Consider the following 22,973-nt stretch of genomic DNA (forward strand, 5'->3'; position numbering starts at 1 on the left):
AGCGAGTGTGATGGCTTCAAGGTTACTTCGTNGAGATGCCCTAGCCCAAAACTAAAACCCTCAGCATTTAGTAAATCCTAGAGAAGAAAAAAAGGAAAGTCTCAAACAGAAAAATCTAACACATACCCATTTATTGTGTTCAAAAAACCAATTTGTTCGAAATTCTGTATGCACAACCAACCTGATCTTTAGGTGTGGCCCTGTAAATGAATTGTGGCTAAAGAGATATAGACAGAAGGTACTTAGATCACTTTCAGGCTTGACCCATATATTCTCCGTATAGGATGCTCTAAACACCTGGTTCTCTTGTCTCCCAGGAATATGCAGAAGATCCATCAGAGAGTTGAGGGATAGCAGAGTCACTAAAATAGCCACATAAAAGGCCACTCACCAAATATTAAGATCCAAAATGGACTTGGTGTGAGCAAGTGCTCAGTTTTTATCAGGTTAGATCATTAACATTTGGGGTCTTGTTTGTTATCGTTCTCATATCTTTGTCAGTGTGGGCTACTATAACAAAGTATCATAGGCTGAGTGGCTTATAAACAAAAGAAATTTATTTATCATGGTTCTGGAGGCTGTAAATTTGAGATAAGTTACCAGTATGGTCAAGTTCTGGTGAAGGCCCTCTTCCAGTTTGCAAATTACTGGCTTCTGGTTGTATCCTCACATGGCAGAGAGGAGAGAGGGGAAGTAAGCTCTGTTGTGACTCTTATAAGGACACTAATCCTATTCAAGAGGGCTCCATTCTCATGACCTCATCTAATCCTTATTAAATCCCGGAGGCCCGCCTTCTAATATATCACATTGAATGGTAGGGTTTCAACAGGTGAATTTGGAGGGGCACAAACATTCAGTCCATACATTCTAGCATGTTACTCTAATTTCCAAAATTATATAATAAATTCTCTAAACTTAATAACTTGAAAGGTCTGGAGTAAAAGAATATTTTGGTACTTCACTTACTCCTACAAAAGTGCTGTTGTCTTTTATGAAACACAGGAGTCAGAACACTGTAGGAGAATACAGTAAAACCTTGGATTGGGAGTAACTTGTTCTGTGAGTGTTCCACAAGATGAGCAAGCATTTCTAATAAATTTTAACTTGATAAGCGAATGAGGTCTTGCAATACAAGTAATACGTGATGCTGAATGTTACATGATCACAACTGAACCAATGGTTCTCTCTCTCTCTCTCTCTCTCTCTCACACACACACACACACACACACACACACACTCTGTGAGAGTGACACACGCACTGTGGGATTGTGTCTCCCATGCTCAGCTGCTTGGTCTCAGGCCATGGTGTTTGGCAGAAATCAGTGATTTTTCAGAACTTTGGAAGGTGCCCACAACTGGAACTAGTGTATTTTTTGTCACTTCAAAGCACCTGTGCACAGTCCTTTGTTTTTCCATACAAAAGTAAGCTTAGGAATGATTTGCTTCATTCTAGGCCAGGCTGCCTGCAGATATAGACTTGTTCCTCTGCTGTCTTATTGCCAGTTACATTAAATACAGTAGATGACAGGAGTTTATTAATACTGTACTATAGTCAACATCATGTGAGTATATACAATGACTCTCATACAGAAAAAGGTTGAAAAGAAAGGCAGTAAGAAGGAAACGATTATGGTGGAAGTTAAGAAGGAAATTATTGAGAAGTACAAAAGAAGTATGTGAATGGCCAAAATTGCAAGGCTTTATAAGAAGTGTATGTTGACCATTTGCACAGCATTAAAGAAGAAAGAAGAAAGAAGGGGATAGATTTGTTGTGGGATGAATCATCTGAGCTTACATTATTTCTTTTTATCTCTTTAATGTTTTATTTATTTCTGAGAAAGAGAGAAGAGAGACAGCATGAGCAGGGGAGGGTCAGAGAGAGAGGGAGATACAGAATCTGAAACAGGCTCCAGGCTCTGAGCTGGCAGCACAGAGCCCGACGTGAGCTTACATTATTTCTTATGGGAAAATTAGCTTTGATATACAAGTGCTTTGGATTAAAAGCATGTTTCCAGGACTAATTATGCTCACAAACCAAGATTTTACTGTACTTGATGTTAATTTTACAGCAAATACTAAGGAAAGTATTTCTGCAAACACTAGGGAAAGGGATTGTAACAGAAATTCTAATGTTTTCACCAGCACAAGTTCTCTTCTTTTCCTAATAATAAATATCCTAAATGTAGTGGGGCACATGGTCACTAGCTGGAGGTTACATTTTTCAGTTACCCTTTAGAGCTAAGTGTGGCCATGTTTGTTTGACCATAGGGATAAAACAGAGTTGATGAGAGACATTTCTAACTCACACTTTAAAGGGAATGGACATACATTCCTCTACCCAGTTTGTGCTCTTCCCGCCAATGAAGATGAAGCTATTAGAACAAAGATTTAGAGACAGATGTGGAGAGTCGGGCACGGTAGAACTGCACTACCAGTTCTGGATTATCCATCTCTGTTGTTTCATGAGAACAAAATAAACATCTTTCTTTTTTAAGCCACCTTATTTGGGTTTTCTTTCTTATAATATTTTAAAATGAGTCCTAATAAGTAGAAGGAGAAATAGAGTAACTTAGCAATATCTTATAGAACTAATGACCTGTGAAATCTTGGAAGGAGTCCTTAGAATCATAGTTGCTTTTGGTATATACATAAGTGATCCTTCTTATCCTTATTAATTAACATATTTCAAGTACTTCTGCCTATAACAAATCCTTTTTATCAGTATATTCTTTTCTACTTAGTTAAGCACTAAAGTGATCATTTCAAGTGCACAAGCTTTCAAAGTTTCTAGTGATAAGTCACCCACTGTGAGGTCAATGTCACATGATTTTGATTTTACTATAGGATGAAAATGAAAAATAAATATAGTTTGGGGTAAAATTGTTGATAAAAAGATAATAGAATTCTAATACTATGAATAAATCTTTAAAAATAAATCTTAAAAAATAAACCTTTAAAAATAAATCTTAAAAAAGCTTTTCCTCATTGTAGTATAACAGAGGCTTCCCACATTTAGCAAACATTATCTTATTTGATACTCATATGAACACTCAAAGATAGATAGTACAGAAGTTTTCTATTTGATAGATGGAAAAGATGTGCTATGTGAATTTAACTGGCTTGCCCAGGGTCTCATGTCTTGACTTCAAGTGATCTCTCTTCAAGGATGGTAGTATACTTATCAAATTTCTAAACATTTCCCACTGAGATTGTGAGCTCAGGATTCAGTATTGATTTTGGACTTCAGCTCTGCCGTTTGTGATCTATGTTGCTCTAAACAGATGACCTTGCCTTTCTGACATACTTTTTTCTAATCTATAGAATGGGGATAATAAATAAAATTTACCACTTAGGATAAGGTTGCAAAAGGTAGAAAAATTGTTTACTAAAGTACCTAACATTTAGTAACCTCTCAAAAACTGTTACCTATTAGTTTTTTCTTAATTTTAATTTTTAAAGGAGGATAGGTTTACAGAACAATAAAAAAAATGTACAATCCTAGGGAGTACAATTTATATTATATTTTATAATTTCATTCTCAAGAGCACAATACAATAAAAGTTGGATGGTATCCCCAGAGTTTTATGCGTAGTAACCTTAATGAATTTTTAAAAAACCTTGATAGATTTTATTTCACACGTACTTGGCACTGTAAACAAGCTTCTATTTTGCATTTTTTCCCCTGGATCCAGCTAAAACCCTACTATAAAATTCTACTGAAATCTATAACTAACTAAAAAAATAATCACTTCAGTTTCTTTCCTTTTTTTTTTTTTAAATTTTTAATGTTTTTTATTTATTTCTAGGAGAGAGGGAGAGAGAGAGAGACAGCGTGAGCAGGAGAGGGTCAGAGAGAGAAGGAGTCACAGACTCCGAAACAGGCTCCAGGCTCTGAGCTGGCAGTCAGCACAGAGCCCGACGCGGGGCTCGAACCCACAAACCACGAGATCATGACCTAAGCGAAAGTCGGACGCTTAACCGACTAAGCCACCCAGGTGCCCCAGTTTCTTTCCTTTTTTAAAAATTTTTTTATCTAAATTCTAGTTAGTTAACGTATAGTGTCATACACACACACACACACACACACACACACACACACACACCCCACATCTTTATCCATTCATCAGTTGATGGATGCTTGGGCTGTTTCCATAGTTTGGGTATTGTAAATGATACTGCTATGGCAGTGCATGTATCCCTTTGAATTAGTATTTTTGTATTCTTTGGGTAAATACCTAGTAGTGCAATTTTTGGATCATAGAGTATTTCTATTTTTAACTTTTTGAGGGAACTCTATACTATTTTTTAGAGTGGTTGCACCAGTTTGCATTCCCACCAACAGTGCAAGAGGGTTCCCCTTTCCCACATCCTCACCAACACCTGTTTTATCTGGTATTGATTTTGGCTATTCTGACAGGTGTAAGGTGATATCTCATTGTAGTTTTAATTTGTATTTCTTTGATGATCATTGATGTTGAGCATCTTTTCATGTCTGTTGGCCATCTGAATGTCTTCTTTGGAAAAATGTTTATGTTTTCTGCCTATTTTTAATTGGATTATTTATTTTTGGGGTATTAGTTTTATAAGATCTTTATATATTTTGGATACTAACCTTTTTCAGATATATCATTTGCAAATATCTTCCTCCATTCAGAGGCTGCCTTTTAGGGTTGTTGATTGTTTCCTCTGCTGTGTAAAAGATTGTTGTTTTGATGAAGTCCAATAGTTTATTTTTGCTTTTGTTTCCCTTGCCTCAGGAGACATCTAGTTAAGAAGTTGCTATGGCCAATGTCAAAGAGGTTATTGTCTGTATTATTCACCAGCATTTTGACGGTTTCCTGTCTCACATTTAGGTCTGGCATCTATTTTGAATTTGTTTCTGTGTACAGTAGAAGGGAGTGGTCCAGTTTCATTCTTTTGCATGTTGCTGTTCAGTTTTCCCATCACCATTTGTTGAAGAGACTGTTTTTACAATTGGATATTCTTTACTGCTTTGTTAAAAATTAGATGACTATACAGTTGTGGGTCAATTTCTGGGATTTCTATTCTGTTCCACTGTTCTGTGTATCTATTTCTATGCCAGTACCAAACTGTCTTGGTTACAACAATTTTGTAATATAACTTGAAGTCTAGAATTGGGATGCCTCCAGCTTTGCTTTTCTTTTTCAAGGTTGTTTTGGCTATTTGGGATCTTTTGTGGTTTTATACAAATTTTAGAATGTTTATTGTAGTTCTGTGAAAAATGCTGCTGGTATTTTGATAAGGATTACATTAATTATGTAGATTGCTTTGGGAAGTATAGACATTTTAATGATATTTGTTCTTCCAACCTATGAATGTGGAATGTCTTTCCATTTCTTTGTGTTGTCCTGAATTTCTATCATCAGTGTTTTGTAGTTTTCAGAGTATAGGTCTTTCACTTCTTTGGTTAGGTTTATTCCTAGGTATCTTATGGCTTTTGATGCAATTGTAAATGGGATTGATTCTTGAATTTCTCTTTCTTTTTTTCAAGTTTACTTATTTATTTTGAGAGAGAGAGAGAGAGAGAGATTGAGAATGAGTGGGAGAAGGCAAAGAGAGAGGGGAACAGAGGATCCAAAGAGGGCTCTGTACTAACAGCAGAGAGCCCAATGTGGGGCTCTAACTCAGGATCTGTGAGATGATGACCTGAGCTGAAGTCGTAGGCTTAATCAACAGAGTCACTCTGGCACTCCTTAATTTCCCTTTCTGAAGTTTAATTATTGGCATATAGAAAGGCAGCATAGGTGCCTGGGTGGCTCAGTCAGTTAAGCCTCCGACTTTGGCTCAAGTCATGGTCTCACAGTTGGTGGTGCTGGTAGCTCAGAGCCTGAGCCTGCTTCAAATTCTGTGTCCCCCTCTCTCTCTGCCCCTCCCCAGCTCACACTCTGTGTCTCTCTCTCAAAAATAAATAAATATTTAAAAATTAAAAAAAAAAAAAAAGAAATGCAACAGATTTCTGTATGTTGATTTTGTATCCTGTGACTTTACTGAATTTGTATATCAATTCTAGCAGTTTTTTGGTGGAGTCTCCAGGGTTTTCTATATAGAGTGTCATGTCATCTGCAAACAAAGTAAGTTTTACTACTTCCTTGTCAGTCTGTATGGGTTTTGTTTCTTTTTGTTGTCTAATGTGTGGCTGTGGCTAAGACTCAAGTAGTGGCTCATCAAGTGGTGAGAGAGGACATCCCTGTCTTGTTCCTGACCATAGGTGAAAATCTCTTGATTTTTTCCCAGTGAGGATGGTATTAGCTGTGGGTTTTTCATAGATGGCATTTATTATAATGAATATGTTCCCTCTAAACCTATTTTGTTGAGAGTTTTTAGGAATAGATGTTGTACTTTGTCAAATGCTTTTTGTGTATCTATTCAAATGATCGTATGGTTCTTATCCTTTCTTTTATTAATCTGATGTATAGCTTTGATTGATTTGTGAATATTGAAACACGCTTGCATCCCAGCAATTATCCCACTTGATCATGGTGAATGATTCTTTTAATGTATTTTTAGGTTCAGTTTATTAGTATTTTATTGAGAAAATTTGCATCCATGTCCATCAAGGATAGTCTCTGGTTTTCTTTGTTAGTGGATTATTTATCTGATTTTGATATCAGGATAATGCTGGCCTCATAGAATGAATTTGAAAGTTTTCCCTCCTTTTGTATTTTTTGGAATAGTTTGAGTGTAAATATTCACTATGATCCCCTTAAAATTAACAACAAAGAAGAAAAATATAATGATTCATAGTCTCTGGCATGAAATTGACTGGCTTGAAATAGATGGAGACTAGAGTTAACCCTTGTTATTTATAGATGTAACGTTTTAATTTTAGACCAGATTTTCCCAAGCAAGTGTTTGTAATTTATAAACCAAACAATTTTTAAAACAGTATTTGGGGAAATAAAGGACACAGGGTGAAAGGAGTAAATGGGTTCTATGGTCAAATATGTTGGAAAATTTTCTAGTTAAACAGCTTTCGGTATTATAGAAACTCTCAGATTTCTTATTCTATGATGTGTTAAAAAGGATATGTACCATATATATTTCCCAAATAATTTAGTCTAATGGTCAACTTTCTATTTATTCTACTCTATACAGAAATGATAATAGCTATTTGCAGAATGCAACATTTAGAATAAAACCTACATTATGTTTGCCCTAAGGCTGTTTCCCGTGTATCAATAACTATAATATTATCTTGATGATGCTACAAATTGCATTTCTTGATTTGTGAATAAAGCCAATGTACAAAAGTATTGTCAATTTCTTGACCAAACGAAGACTCTTAGTAGTAGACTCTTTTATCTCCTCCTTCTATTTAAAAGTGAACAGTTTTGCTTGTATCTTTGTTTTGGTTGTTTATTTTTAAAATTAAAGCTGTAATTAGTTTTTATTTTTTTAAGTTCTAATTTTGAGATAGTTGTAGGTTCACATACAAATATTAAAAAATAATGAGAAATTTCATGTGTCCTTTATTCAATTACCCCCAATGGTATCACCTTGAAAATCTGTAATATAATATTATAGCCAATATACTGTCCTAGTAAAAGTCCAGATATAAGACATTTACATATTAAACTAGCCTTATATGAGGGATGTTGGGCTGTGATTTTCTTTCTTTCCCTTTTTCTAATGATATTTTCCTGTTAGCTTTATGCTATTGATTGATTTCTAGTTTGATTCAATTTTGGTAAAATAACACAATATGTATGATTTCAGTTCTTTTAAAATTTTTGAGGTTTATTTTATGTTCTAGGTTAGAGTCAATCTTAGTATATGTTTTTTGGACATTCAAAAAGAATGTTTATTCTTTTGTTGTTGTGTGAAGTGTTCTGTAAATGTCAATTGGATCTTTTTCATTCATAGTGTTGTGAGTTCTTATATATCCTTGTGGATATGTTGTCAAGCTTTATCAATTGTTGAGAAAGGGGTATTAAGTTCTCCACGTATATAATTGTGGATTTGTCTATTTTCCTTTCATCTTTATCAGCTTTTGCTTCTTATATTTTGGATCTCAGTTGTTTGGTGCATACATATTTAGTATTGCTATGTCTTCTTGGTAGAATGACTCATTTATCATCATATGATGTTTCTCTCTGTTATCTCAGTGTTAACTGTCTACTAATGGTCTTTTCTCTTCAAGCATGAAATTTTCTTGTGTGATGAGTAATTTGTGTTTGAAACCTAAACATTTTGTATATTATGTTTTGAGACTCTTGATCTTATTAAGTCTTCTGTTATAACTGGCTTTCTCTGCTTCAACACCAGCAAGGGAAAGGGAAACAGATATTGCCTCATAACTGCAAGGTAGGGATAAAAGTCCAGGTTCTCCATTTGACCTGATTTCCATGGAGCCCCTATACTTTCTGCCTATGAAAGGTAGGAATGCCTCATTACTGCTCCCCACCTGGCCTTCACACATAACACAGATCAAATGGCCTCAATGTCACTGGGTAATAGTAGAGGCCTTGCCTCACCATAGGTCTCCTTTGACACCAATCCAGCAGAGAACGAGTGAGTCACCTTTTTACTGCTAGGTATGTATGGAAGTGCAGGTTCTCTGCATCACCTTCATGTAAGGTATGGGGAGCGGTTCCTTACTACATGGTCGGGATGGAAATCTCTGCTATTTATTTATTTGTTTGTTTGTTTGTTTACAAGTTTAAATTCAAGTTAGTTAACATATAGTGTAGTCTTGGCTTTAGGAGTGGAACCGAGTGATTCATCTCCTACATATGACACCCAGTACGCCTCTCAACAAGTACCCTCTTTAATGCCCATCACCCATTTAGCCCATCCCATGATCCACCTCCCATCAGGCACCCCTCTGTTCTCTGTATTTAAAGGTCTCTTAAGATTTGCTGCCCACTCTGTTTAACTTATTTTTCCTTCTCTTCCCCTATTCTTATCTGTTGAGTTTCTCAAATTCCACATATAAGTGAAGTCATATGATATCTCTCTTTCTCCAACTGACTTATTTCACTTAGCATAATACCTTCTATTCCATCCATGTTGTTGCAAATGGCAAGATTTCATTCTTTTTCATCACTGAATAGTATTCTATTATGTATGTATACACACACACCATATCTTCTTTTTCTATTCATCAGTCAATGAACATTTGAGTTCTTGCCATAATTTGGCTATTGTTGATAGTGCTGTGATAAACATTGGGGTGCATGTACCCCTTCAAATCAGCATTTTTGAATCCTCTGGGTAAATTTCTAGTAGTGCAATTGATGGCCATATGGTAGTTCTATTTTTAATTTTTGAGGAGCCTTCATACTGTTTTCTAGAGTGGTTGCCACATCATTCCCACCAACACCACAGAAATACAAACAATTATAGGAAAATTGTATGAAAAATTATATGCCAACAAACTGGACAATCTGGAAGAAATGGGCAAATTCCTAGACACCCACACACTACCAAAACTCAAACAGGAAGAAATATAAAATTTGAACAGGCCAACAACCAGCAAAGACATTGAATCTGTTATCAAAAATCTTCTAACAAATAAGAGTCCTGGGCCAGATGGCTTCCCAGGGGAATTCTACCAGACTTTTAAAGCAGAGTTAATACTTATTCTCCTCAGACTTTTCCAAAAAAATAGAAATGGAAGGAAGCTTCCAAACTCATTCTATGAGGCCAAAACCAAACAAAGACCCCACTAAAAAGGAGAATTACAGGTCAATATCCCTGATGAAACTGGATGAAAAATTCTCAACAAGATAGTAACAAATAAAATTCAATGATACATTAAAATAATTTTTCACCATGATCAAGTGGGATTTATTCCTGGGAAACCTCTGCTTTTTAGTCAGACTTCTCTGACACCATGCAGCCAGGGGATTGGAACACAGTGTTAATTTGATAATGATGGAGGTCTAGTCACCCCAACCAGCCTTTCTTTCTTCTCTCTCTCTCTCTCTTTTTAATTTTGTTTCATTTCATTTTCTTTTTTGGTGTTTAAATGGAGTATACTGGGTATTGCCTGAAAGCTTTCTGCCCTACTTCTTGACTTTTGGCTACAGAGAGCAAGTTTTTGTTGCTTTTTAGTTTGTTTTATTTTTGTCTAAACCTCTTGCTATTTTCAGGCTTCTTCAGCAATAGATCTTGGATATATGAGGCAAAAAGAAAGCACAAGGGACTCACTAACATGGTTAAGAGATCCCAGGGTCTTTAGCTAGTCTGCCTTATCTTCACCATTGATGTTATTCTGTTTTATATACTACATATAGAGATTTAAGTTGTACTTAAAGAGAGGAATAGGGAAATGTCTATCTACTCCACTTTCCCATAAGTGGAAGTCTATGTACTTTTATTAGTTTATTGACTGTGATTCTTTTTTATTTTTGGCCATGTAAAAATTCCATTGTTTTGGCACAAAGATTTCTCCCAAGATACCCACCCAGAGTGGAGTAACTAGTGCTGAGCCAGATAACAGAAGCAGGATTGGGAGTGTATCCATGACCAAAGTTTTGCTATGTCTTTGGTACCCTAGAGAAACCAGAATGGGACATACATATCTGCTGTGGTCTGAAGTATGATGTTTATCTAAGGGGAAAAGCACTTGTGCCATTATTTGTGTTGAGAACTGAAATAACCATGCTTTTAATGGAATCCATTTCTACTGGAATGTACAATTGTGAAATAAACTATGGTTATTCAGACTTAAGCATTTGGCAGACATTTTCTTGATATTGAACAAAATAAGTATGTTACCTAAAAGAAAACAACTGCTGATATTTTTAACCAATGATACAATTTGAGTTTTCAAGCAAAAACAGAATTTTGAAAATTGTGATTCCATCACTATAAGCTCAAGAGCTTCTCAATGCTTTAAAACATTTCTGATGAGATTACTTATTGGTGATACTAATGAATGTGATTTTTTGATATTGTGTAATGGGATATTTCAAAATATGACAGATCTCAGTGAACCAATATTTTGTAAACGACCTATGATTGATATTACAAAATAAATATGGAGAAAAATCAACTCTTGATGTAAGAGCGGTTTGAGTAGAATTTAACATAACAAGTACAAAAACTTCATTTATATGGTTTCAGATTTGACGGTGCAAGTCAACTTTTAAGAAATTACCACTTGTTGAGTTTTGGTGTATAAAAATAGATCCACAATTATCAGAAAATATTTTAAAAAATACTTCTTATTCTAACTTTATATCTGTGTGAGACTGAGTTTTCTTCACTTTTTAACCAAATTCCACATCATACTATTATTGAGTATAGAAGCAGACATAGAATCCAGATGTCTTCTTTTTTTTGCAAAAATATAAAACGATGCCATGTTACTTTCTGTTTTTATAAACTATATTTAATTGTTACTTGTATGCATATAATGTAATTTTTGTTATTTTAATGAATAAATAAATGTTTTCAAATTTTTCTTAGTTTTAGTTTTAAAAATGGTAAGTAGAAATAAATATAACCCACATTAACAAAAACTGGAGTTCTCCATATTTTATATGAGTTGTAAATAGATACTGCAGTCAAAATATTTTAGATAACAAAGCAGTTATACACGATATGTTGTTACTTTGTCTTTAGTATCTTGAAGTCTCTCAACTCATATTTGTTAGATATATATATATGCATAAAAATAGAATACACCTAGAACAGGTACATTATTATTTTGCTCCTTAAAGATCTTCTGGGACTTTAAATGGAAAATAAGATTATCCTTTAGCAAAGAGCTGTTTTCTCCTGCAGTAAATTCAAATGATGAAAAAATATATAAAAGCTCTCTATTATAGATAAATACATATCATGAAGACGAATAACTTTGCTAAATTATAAGGAAAGATTACAAAGACAGGAGTGGGGAAAAGAAAACATTTCTTGTGTATATAGTAAAAGCTAGATGTGTGTACATTCTCACAGTAGCCTAAACAGGTAATTATTAAATACACTTTTAAGGAATAAGATTCTCATAATGTTAAAACTGATACTCAAATATATTGCTATATGCCTTAAAAATCAGTGTCTCAATTCACTTTATCAGGCCCTGCTCCACTCTGGGAAATTCTTCTCCCTCTTTCTCTCATGTGGCTTTACAAGATGGCATTTGCCAGTACATAATACCAGCACTTCTTAATTCTTAGCAAAGATGACACATGCCTTAAATAAATTACTTTACTTTCTCAATATTCACATTTGGCTAGGACAATTTGCATTCCAGTTCAACTAGTCAGAGGGAGTAGAAACAGAAGAATCATTAAAAACTATATAAATATATAGGACCCNTTTTTTTTTTTTTTTTTTTTACAGAGAGATCTCAGTCTATAAGATGATCACATTTGTTGCTAAAAGTTTACTGAGCACCAAGCAATAATATCCCCAAACTCTAAACTATTCTGTTTTTAAGGTTTTGTTTTCTGAAAATAAATAAATAAATTAATTTAAAAAACTGTGTTTCTACTACCCAAATGTCTGAACAATGTCATTGAGACTAAAGAAATCTGTCCACTAAATTTAAAATGCCTCCAAATGTTCAAAAAGTCAGTTTCTAACAGGCGATCACTGCATCCTGGCTAGAGAGTTTCTAATGACCAGATAAAATGTATTCTGATCTTGCCACCTTTTTGCTTTGGGAAACAAGGCACTGATTAAGAACTTATCAGGCATTTCGTATATGGGAATTATGCTTGACTTGTTTTTTGTGAACCTAGTACACAAGTATTACTCGTCCCTGAGCATGGCTTCTGCGTTGGATCTCTTATACGTATATAGCAGTCCTTATTTTATTTCAGGCTTTTTAAAAAGTTAATGTTATCTCCTGATTAAAGAAGCACATTCAAAGCAAGCCCGCTTGGAAAGTTATACACAGGATACTTGTTTGAATTCCCTACATGTTATTAGAAGGGTCCTATTTTCCTTGTGAACTTGGAGTGAGGAGAAAAAGGCTATCCTTTGAGCCAGATGAGTTGAATCAGCTCATTCAACTGGAAGGAGACACATTGCTTCCTAAACACACTGGAATAACTACTTAAAATGATGCTTTAGTTTAATCAGTGAATATTAAATATCAGAGGGCTGTTGTGAGGATTAAATCATCTAGCCTGTGAGAAATGAGAATGTCTGGCACAAAGAGATTTTTATTGGTATTATGATCAGGAACATTACCTAATCAGAATACCAACAAGGTTGCCACGGTGGTAATTCTGGGGAGTTAAATAACCCAGGCTTGGAAAAGTTTTCTTGTTCTGAGGTCCTTACAGCCTTTCACCTCTGTTCTAAGTCAGTGAACATCATTTATACCAAGCTGTTCAGCTTTCTGATTCCCCCAGAATGGGTAAAGATGTGGCCAGAGAGGACTGGAGCCTTCCCATCACCACAATTTCCCACGCCACTGAAATAATCTCTTTGACATTAAGATTTACACAGTTAGTCTCAATGGCATTTAGTTACTGAGTCTGTGTGATCATTTCTGAAAGTCCTAATAAAGTCCATTCCTCAAGCACAGAGACTGAAAACTAGGCCATTCTTTGAGACTTCAGTGTGACTGGCCGCTAGTCTTTCTCTTCAAATATGCACATTTACAAAACATTATTTAAAATTTCAAAGCTTCAATTTTCATTTTTTACTTTCTTGAACTGCTGAAGCCCCAGCAAATTAAGAGGCGAGATACTCCCCAGGGATGTGTCTGGCAGTCACAAAGAAATAGAAAGGGTTGAAGAGCTGCTAGAAAGGAAAGTTCTGGAGAATCAAAATAGCATTTATTTTAGAAGAGCTATCATATGAAGATAAATTAGATTTTTTAACGGTGTATAGATTGAGAGGCCAAAATGAGACCCAATTATGAAAAATCGGTGGGGGATGTTTTAGAACCATACTCAATGTGTTCACCTGTCTGTCTCACATTTGGTTACCAAGAGCTCTTGATACTCTATATTCTAGAATATAAAAAAGTTGGTTTACTCTAACCAGCTCATCTGCATCTCAGTCTCCGTACCTGAAAACAAGCCCTCACCATCTATCATCCCCCCAACAGCTCACTGATTAATCTTCCCGCATTCTGCTAAGGCTGCTAGCTTCATACCTTACTGACACTTAGAGAAGATCATGTCTCTAAATTGAGAGACCTCCTGGTCTCTCCTGACCACACTGTCTATAGCATGAAACAAAATGTAGACATATTCTTGAAGATACAAACATTATATTATGGTTTTTAAACTCTGGGTTTATCAACTATATCTCTTTTACAGGGAAGCTATAAGACATTTACTTGAAACAAACTTTAGTTTCATAATTCCCTAGGGATCTTTGGGCATATTTTTAGGGGTCTATAACTTTTTTTCCTCCAGAGAAGATTGAGAAACAGAGGTATACGTGATGTATTCTAAACCCTTTATACTTCTTCTTATTTCCCATTGCAAAGTTAATATTTTAGCCATATACAACCTCTTATTTTTTTTGGTAACAAATTTCACACGTTCACACCTCTCTTCCACTGCACATGTTGTTCCCTCTGCTGGAAATGCCTTTCTTTTTCTCTTCTTGGTGAATAATTATTGATATGTAAAGATCCACTTCTATTTTTGTCTTCTAAGGAAATATTTCTGGCTTATCTCTGGGTTCTTTGCTCATTGTATACTATCATACTGTGTTTTCCCCATGTATTCATGAGGCATTTCATCATTAGATGGCAAGCTTCTTGAGGTCAGGAACTATGTAATTGTCATCTTTATGTGTCTTTGTATGTCCATAATTTACTATAGTACCAGGATCACATAGGGTTCTTTCAATGGAATAGAACTAGGTTTTTTCCCAAACCTGGAACTTTTTGTTCTCCCATGTGAGGTAGGTTAGTCTCTGTCTTTGAATGGCCACATAGGGATAATGTCATAGTGGCATCTCAGCACACTATGGGATGTTAGAGTGAATACACAGAGAAGTGTCTTTCACCTGTACATTTCCATGATCCTCAGTTGCGCTTAGGGTTGTGAATACAACTTTAAATTAGATTTGCTTCTTATTCTTGCACCTTCCTCCCTTTTGGGTAATAGGAGTTGTCCTTTCCCTTGTCCCCTTCTTGTTGGGAATTCCCCCGAAAAGCTATTTATCTCCAGAAATGCTATATGTCTCTGGGTCTATCTCAACAACATTTTCCCACCTTTCTCCTTTATTTTTCTGCTACAACTAGCCCATAATGACATATTTTCTCAGGAGTCAGTCTATACCTGGTTTCTAAGCTGATTGTCAGAAAAATTAATCAGTGATAACTGAATCATCAACAGCTAATCCCAGTTTAACATAATTGTAGCGGCCATTTATTGAAGAAATATCATAAATTCCTTACATGTATTTTATCATTTTATCCTTACATAAACCCCATAAAGTATTATTCATAGCTGTATTTTATCTTTTTTTTTTTTTAATATTTTTTTATTTATTTCCAGGAGAGAGAGAGAGAGAGAGAGACAGCGTGAGCAGGGGAGGGTCAGAGAGAGAGGGAGACGCAGAATCTGAAACAGGCTCCAGGCTCTGAGCTGGCAGTCAGCACAGAGCCCGACGCGGGGCTCGAACCCATGAACCGCGAGATCATGACCTAAGCGAAAGTCGGACGCTTAACCGACTAAGCCACCCAGGCGCCCCCATAGCTGTGTTTTAAAGATGATGAAACTAAGACCAAGAAGTAAAATAACTTATTCAAAATAATATATCTAGGAAGTGGTGGGGTTTGGATCAAATTCCTGTCAGTTTGATTGCTTTTAACCACTTCACTAAACTGTCGGTCCTCCCTCAGCCCCCAACACACATACCACTGCTAATTTTGCATTAGCAGTATTATAAACCTTGAACTATAAGACACCATGGGCAGTCAAAGATTTGGACATGAGAACATCTTTCTTTGAATCTAATACCCCGTTCTGCATGGGACCAGCTCTTTAGGCAAATGAGAAGACTCCCTTTTATCATGCAGACTTATTTGTCTTTGCTTTTTCTAAGAACATGAGTCTCTTTTACACAATTCACAAGTGGCACATTTTCAATATTTATTTCAGCATTTAAATCTAGGAAGAAAGCTGAGGTAACATAAATCACTTCAGTAGTTGAAAACACAATTCCTCCATCCCAGGGCTGGCTGTGAGAATTTGTTGAATGGGATGTATGTTACACACATCTTAAAAGGCTAGAAATAACCAAAGGGTAGCAATAACCGTGGGGTTCAGTTAAAATGGACAAGTCCATCCCACCTGTGTTTATTGAGAGAGAAGAATGCAGAAGAATACAGAAGAATGCAGAGAGAATCTTTGCTCCTGGATCTCCAGTCCTACTCTCCGTACATCTATATTCACTTGAGCACTACTTGTAAGCCCAAACATTCCACATCCCACCCTATCCTGGTTGCACAATGTGTCCAGTGAGCAAAGCTTACTCCCAGATCTTTGTTTCTTATATCCTTGCCCACTGAAAGGAACCATTGTTTTTGAATAAATATGACTGACTCCAAGCCTGAGGGAATATGGTACAAGGTGACTCTAGAATATATTGCTATACCAGAAAGAAAGAAAATGCTAAGAAGAAGAGTGGGGATGTGAAACAGAGGCATAAGAGCCAGCTTAAAGGTGTGCGCATGGGTGAAACCTGGGGCCATTTGAGCATGGAGATAATTAGGCACCTTAATGAATTATATACTTAAATTATATACTTAAAAAAATTGAAAGTCTTTACTCCATAGTATAGATATATTGATATCAATAGACAGATGGTAGATAGGAAGGAAGAATGAAGAAGGAAGGGAGGAAGGAAGAGGGGCTCTTGCTAACAGTAGAATCCCGAGCGCTGACTAAGAAATGTAAAGGGAGTGCTGAAGTTGGAAAGTCAACATTTTATAACCATCAATGGAGGGCAACTTTAGGAGAAAGCAGGATATTTGCATCATATTAAAAATGTTCCCATGTAGTCAATTTATTATTTTGAAGGAGAAAAATTAGTAATTCTAGAGTGGAGAAATTGGACCACACCTGGAGCAGATGATCAAATTAACATCACCAGTGTGAGACAGATGGTTGTCCTGTGCCTCCAGATGTGACATCCTCTTGGAAAAGTCACCTCTGTAGAATTCTGGCTAGGAATACATTTTCTGGATCCAACCATGAGGAAATATAAGACAAACTCAAAACAAGGAAAGTTTATTTAAAAATGGAGGGAGGCATTGCATTCTCCCCAAATGTCAATCTCATTAAAAACAAATCTGTAAAAAATTTCAAATTAAAGAAGGCTAAGGAGATATGACAACCAAATGTTAACTTCCCCTGGACTGGATCCTGTTACAGAGGGAAAAAAATTCTATAAAGGATATTATTAGGTCTATTGAAAAAAAATTGGAAATATTAGATTAGAATAAAGCATTATATAAATACAGAATTTACTAAAGTTAATAACTGGTCTGTGGCTATGTAAGAGAATATTCCTACTCTACGGAAAAATACACTGACATATCCAGGGGTAAAGTGTTTGAATTTATACAACTCACCTTCAAGTGGTTCAGATTGGGAGAGAGAGAAAGCAAATAAGATATAATGTAAACAGTAAGTGCATCTGGGTATATGTGTGTCTTTTGTACTGTTTTATTGCTCTCATTTTTCTATAAGCTTAAAATTATTCCTGAGTAAAAGTTTAAGGGAAAGAGTAAAAAAAAAATAAAAGTGCCCTTGATCAGGGAAAATCTTTGCTGATAGCTCAGATCAATGTTTTCTAAGACTTCCCCACTGGTCCGTTGGCAACATACAATGTGGATAAATAAGCTAAGTGGTAGGTTATGCAATTTGAAGCGCCTTAGGTTTCATTTATGTATTCAGTTATCAAAAACTTATTGAACACTTGTTATGTGCCAGATACTGTGCTATGATATGCTCTTTTTCTCCTCCTCAAGAAAGCATACTGGATTATGTGTGAAAGAACAAAGTACTGGAAAATTTTTAAAAATAATTCACAACCATAATTTATTAATAGCAAATTCTTTGTGATAAACCTGATGTTCTGCACTTACCTCTGTGCATTAGCAGCTTATCTGGGAGCCACTGGCTGAGTTGACACAGCTCAAGCCACTTTCTTTTTCAGACTTGAGACCCAGAAAAGTGTGGCTCCCCTACTTATATCTGGGACCAGCCCATGTTCCTTAGTAACAAAGTTCCATGCTTTCTCCCTGCTAGAAAATCTGCATGAAAAACCTATAAAGTACCTCTGCTCCGTTAAGGATAGAGCCCGACTCTGCAGTGTCACTAAGGGAATTTGTAGTCCTACTGTTAACCTCTGGCAAAGTCCTATGGGACACCCCATCCTCCCAGATGGTGACTGACAACTTCTATGTGCACCTTTGTCCCAGCACATAGCCTCTTAGACACCTGGGAACCATGCACTGCCTTCTTATATTAGTGAAGGTCCAGCTTGATATATTTATCACTCACCCTCAAGAAACTCTCAATCCAGGGGCGCCTGGGTGGCTTAGTCGGTTGAGCGTCCGACTTTCGCTTAGGTCATGATCTCGCGGTTCGTGGGTTCGAGCCCCGCGTCGGGCTCTGTGCTGAGTGCCAGCTCAGAGCCTGGAGCCTGTTTCAGATTCTGTGTCTCCCTCTCTCTCTGACCCTCCCCTGCTCACGCTGTCTCTCTCTCACTCTCTCTCTCTCCTAGAAATAAATAAAACATTAAAAAAAAAAAAAAAGAAACTCTCAGTCCCTTCTGGGTCATCAGAATAGTATGGAAAAGACTCTTGGATTTTGGCACTTGACAATTCTTAGAACAGGTTTAGCTCTGTCACTTAATGAACGAGTGGTTATAGGCAAATCGTATAATATCTCTAGTCCTGTTTCCTCTCTTTAAACTGGAAATAATTGTGCTATCTTCCTCAGAGAATGGTTGTAAGAGGAAGTGCTATACAAAATGTATGGCATGGTGCCTTGCAAATAGTGATTAGAAGGAAAATGTTAATTATTAATATTACTTACAACATAATTTTTATTTTAATAGTTAGAAGCAGGATTCCTCTTTAGGGTGATATACTTCTTGTTTAAATTGCTTCTTGGAGAGAGCAAGGCCCTGAGGTTGTGGATATGAAAGGCACAGAAAAACTACTCTTGTATAGTTGAGCAACAGAAGTTGGATAAAACAACAATCACAATGACAAGAAAACAAGACAAAAAGGTTAAGAAGAGGGACACCTGGTGTCTCAGTAGCTTGAGCACCTGACTCTTGATTTCAGCTCAGCTCATGATCTCAGGGTCATGAGACTGAGCCCCATGTTGGGCTCCACACCGAGTATGCTTAGGTTCTCCCTCTCCATCTCTCTCTGTGCCCTTATTCTTTCTCAAAAAATAACTTCAAAAAATTAAAAATAAAGAAATTAGAGAAAGATTCATTTACATGGTAGGGTGCCAAAGAGAGTTTTTTAGGAGGTGAGCAGTTTGGTGTTAAATGTTGAGTTGACATTGCTACAAGTTGGCTCCCTGTCTTCCCAAAACTCCTATTAAATCTATGAGTTGAGTGAATGTTCTTGGTTGGTAGGTAGGTAGGTTGGTTGGTTGGTTGGTTGGTTGGTTTTGTTTATAGTTTGTTTCCATAATGCATATTGAGGTGAAAAAATTGAGTTTCCTAACTGGGACAGCTTTGAGCAGAGAAGAATGAACAGGTGCTAAAGGGAGGAGCAAGCAAAACTGGAAGCTTTGTAGGAAAAGTAGGACCTAGAAGAGCCTCTGAGAAGGAATCTCCGACAAAGTAGAGAAATCTTGAGGGAATATGGGATGGCGACTTAGCCTAATGTATAGGTTTCATCCTTAGAGGTAAGAGAATGGACTTGCCTCGAAGAGCCTCATTCCCAAAGTATTCTAAACTAGATAAAATACTAAAACTTGCAAAGTATGATAGATCCACAGTCTTTTATCTATAATTCTGAAATACAAAATGGTCTGACAGTGTTTCGTTTGGCACCAATACTCTATTAGTGGAAAAACTTAACCTTATTCATCCTTCAGCTGCCAACCATCTTTCTTTATTGCCATGGTGGGTGTATTTATACATCTTGCTGAAGAGTTTTATGTGTTGGATTATGGTGTGCTGCTCAGACTCTGTGAGGATTATTGGCCACATAGGCAATATGCTACATGTCCTTATTCAGAAAATTCAGTATTCTTAAACATATCTGGGACTGGGGTGTTGAATAAGAGATTCTAAACATAAGTTCAGAATAACAGAGAAAACTTTAAATGAGTAGAGAAAACTTTAAATGAGTGAAAAAAGGCATTACCTTCCAGTGTATTCCTAAAACTGAAATTGGCAGCTTTATCCATGGAATCCGATTCATACTGGGTCAGACTTAGGCAAAATTCCACATCAGCGGAGGAGGGAAGCCTCGGGGTCCTGGCTTTGTCGTGATTTCCGGGATTGCGCAGTAACGGCCCCTCTGGAGTTCCATCACATAAAGCCTGACGGCTATTGTACTCCTCCAATCGGGTACAGATGATCTACACAAAAACCTTTATATTAAAGGAGTTATGGCCGGAGGTTACCATCAAGAGGTTCACATTTTAAAGTAAATTGTTGAGGGGAGCCTTGGGTGGCTCAGTCGGTTAAGCATCCGACTTCAGCTCAGGTCATGATCTTGCAGTTCATGGTTTCCATAGGGCTCTGTGGTGACAGCTCAGAGTCTGGAGCCTGCTTCAGATTCTGTGTCTCCCTCTCTCTCTGCCCCTCCCCTGCCCACACTGTCTCTCTCAAAAATAAATAAACATTAAAAAAAATTGAACTGTTGGAGGAAGCAGCCTATCTGAGGTCACAGGGCAGCATAAACAGTGAAAGTTAAAATCTAGAACAGACTTCTGATCTTACATCTCCTTAAGAAAATGAATTAAATTTCCTAGGCCTCATCTATCAAGTGGGTATAATAATAGCTACTGCATATAGTTTTGTCAAATATTTATTTAATGAGAAAATTAATCTGACAAACATCTGTTAAACATCCATTGTGTGACTTTGCTGGTTGGGTGCCCATGAAGCTAGACCTAGTACCGAGTCACATCTGTGCCATCATTTGTTTTCTCTCTCTATATGTCTTCTTTTTGGGCTCTAACAAGTTTCGTGGCTTATGGGGCAACTACATGTTAAGAACTCCCTAGTTCCTATCTCTGCTTCAGAACCACTCCTCTGAACTCTGAACCTTGTCTATCCATCTGGGACTTCCTATTTCAGTGTTATCTCACACACATCTCAAATGGAACATTTAAAATCCAAAAATCTGTTCCTCCCTCTACATTTCTTATCTCACCAACCATCCTGATGCTCAAACCAGAAGCCCATGAATCATGATTTTTAAGCTGGTGAGAAACTGGTGAGTTTTCATTTGCATCTTATTCTCTTATGTCTTTCACATAGAAATGATTAACCAATTGTCTCACTTCTACCTCTAGAGTATAGCTTGAATCTCAGAATCAGTCTTCGATTTTCTTATAAATCATGTGATCCGACTGCTAAAGTCAGATTGGCTACCCTTCTCTGGCCGTTACTTGTGCTTCTCCACGCCGTGACTTTGTTCATGCCTAGGCACTCTCACTCGTTGCCATGGGTCTGATATCCAACCTCATCCTCAAGGCCAAGGCAATATTACAGGAAAAACAGAATGGGGCACCTGGGTGGCTCAATCAGTTAAGCATCCAACTCCCGATTTTGGCTCAGGTCATTATCTTATGGTTCATGAGTTCAAGCCCCACATCTCACGAGAGATTCTCTCTTTTTCTACCTCACTTTCTCCCTCTCTTTGTCCTTCCCCTGCTCAGGCTTGCTGAGCCTTTCTCTCAAAAATTTAAAAAAAAAAGAAAAAACAGATTCTGTCAATTCTGACTTCAAAAGTAATTCAAAAGAATCTGACTCTAAATATGAAGAATTTTAAGGAATTCTTCACTGAATTATTTTGCATATAGTTTCATTTATATGTACACAGAAGAATAAACTCTGAAAATAAAATAATTCACTAAATAAGTCAAAAGGTGCTCTTTCAGTATAAACATCAAATAAAAATTCTAAATGATTAAAAATATCACATCATAAGTAAATAGGTAGGTTTACCTTTCTTTGGTCTCAGTACTATATAAATTAATTTATCTTAAAATCATAGGTGCCTTAGATTCGGTGAGAACAATGAACTAAATAGCAAGATATCAATCCTAATTCAGTACAAACACGCAGGAGAAGCCACCCTGCCATCACTGACTGTAACAAGCACATCCTTTCACAGGATGCCTGTGTCCACTGAGTAGATAAGATTATTCATTGCCAAACTTAGACTTCATTTACTTTACACTCCCTTGATAAACAATCAATATGGTCTCCTTTGGAAAATGTGATCCCCATGAGGACAATGTTATTATTATTGTTATTATTAGTCACAGAATCTAGAATAGAGGCTCAATAAATATTTGATGGATGAATAAACCAATGGATGAACCAATGAATCTTCAACAGAAATGTGTTAAACACACTTTTTCCCTCGTTCTGTTGATATCAACCTCTGCCCTAGAAGATACACTATTTAACCCACTGAGCCACCCAGGCACCCCTAAGATGCACTTTTTAAATGTATCATCTTCATTGAACATATATTGAGGCCCTATTATATTCTACACCACGAGGAAGACATCTCTGTGTACATTTTTAAAACTTCACTCCACTACCTCATAGGTTTAGATGATTTTATCCCTAGTTTAATGATTAGGAAACTGAGTCTAAGTATGGAAGAATACAAAAGGCTAGGAGCATCTAAAATCCCGTCTCATGGGGTGCCTGGGTGGCTTAGTCATCTGGGTGACCTACTCTCAATTTCGGCTCAGGGCCTGTGGCCCAATGGTTTGTGAGATTGAGCCCTGTGTTGGGCTCTGCGCTGAGAGCCCAAAGCATGCCTAGGATTTTTTTTTTTTTTTTTTTTTTTTTTTTTCTTT

General features: G+C 36.5%; 1 protein-coding gene across 1 annotated transcript in view; it reads right to left on the reverse strand.

The window, feature by feature from the left end:
• Positions 1–22,973, reverse strand: part of TYR (tyrosinase) — a 94,748-nt gene that overhangs the window by 63,667 nt on the left and 8,108 nt on the right. Inside the window, exon 2 of the mRNA XM_077763037.1 lies at positions 20,291–20,507. Within this exon, the coding sequence (XP_077619163.1) occupies positions 20,291–20,507 (217 nt within the window). The remainder of the gene's footprint in view (positions 1–20,290; positions 20,508–22,973) is intronic.

This window comes from Crocuta crocuta, unplaced genomic scaffold, assembly GCF_008692635.1.
Source record: "Crocuta crocuta isolate KB4526 unplaced genomic scaffold, BGI_CrCroc_1.0 scaffold614, whole genome shotgun sequence".
NCBI lineage: Eukaryota > Metazoa > Chordata > Mammalia > Carnivora > Hyaenidae > Crocuta > Crocuta crocuta.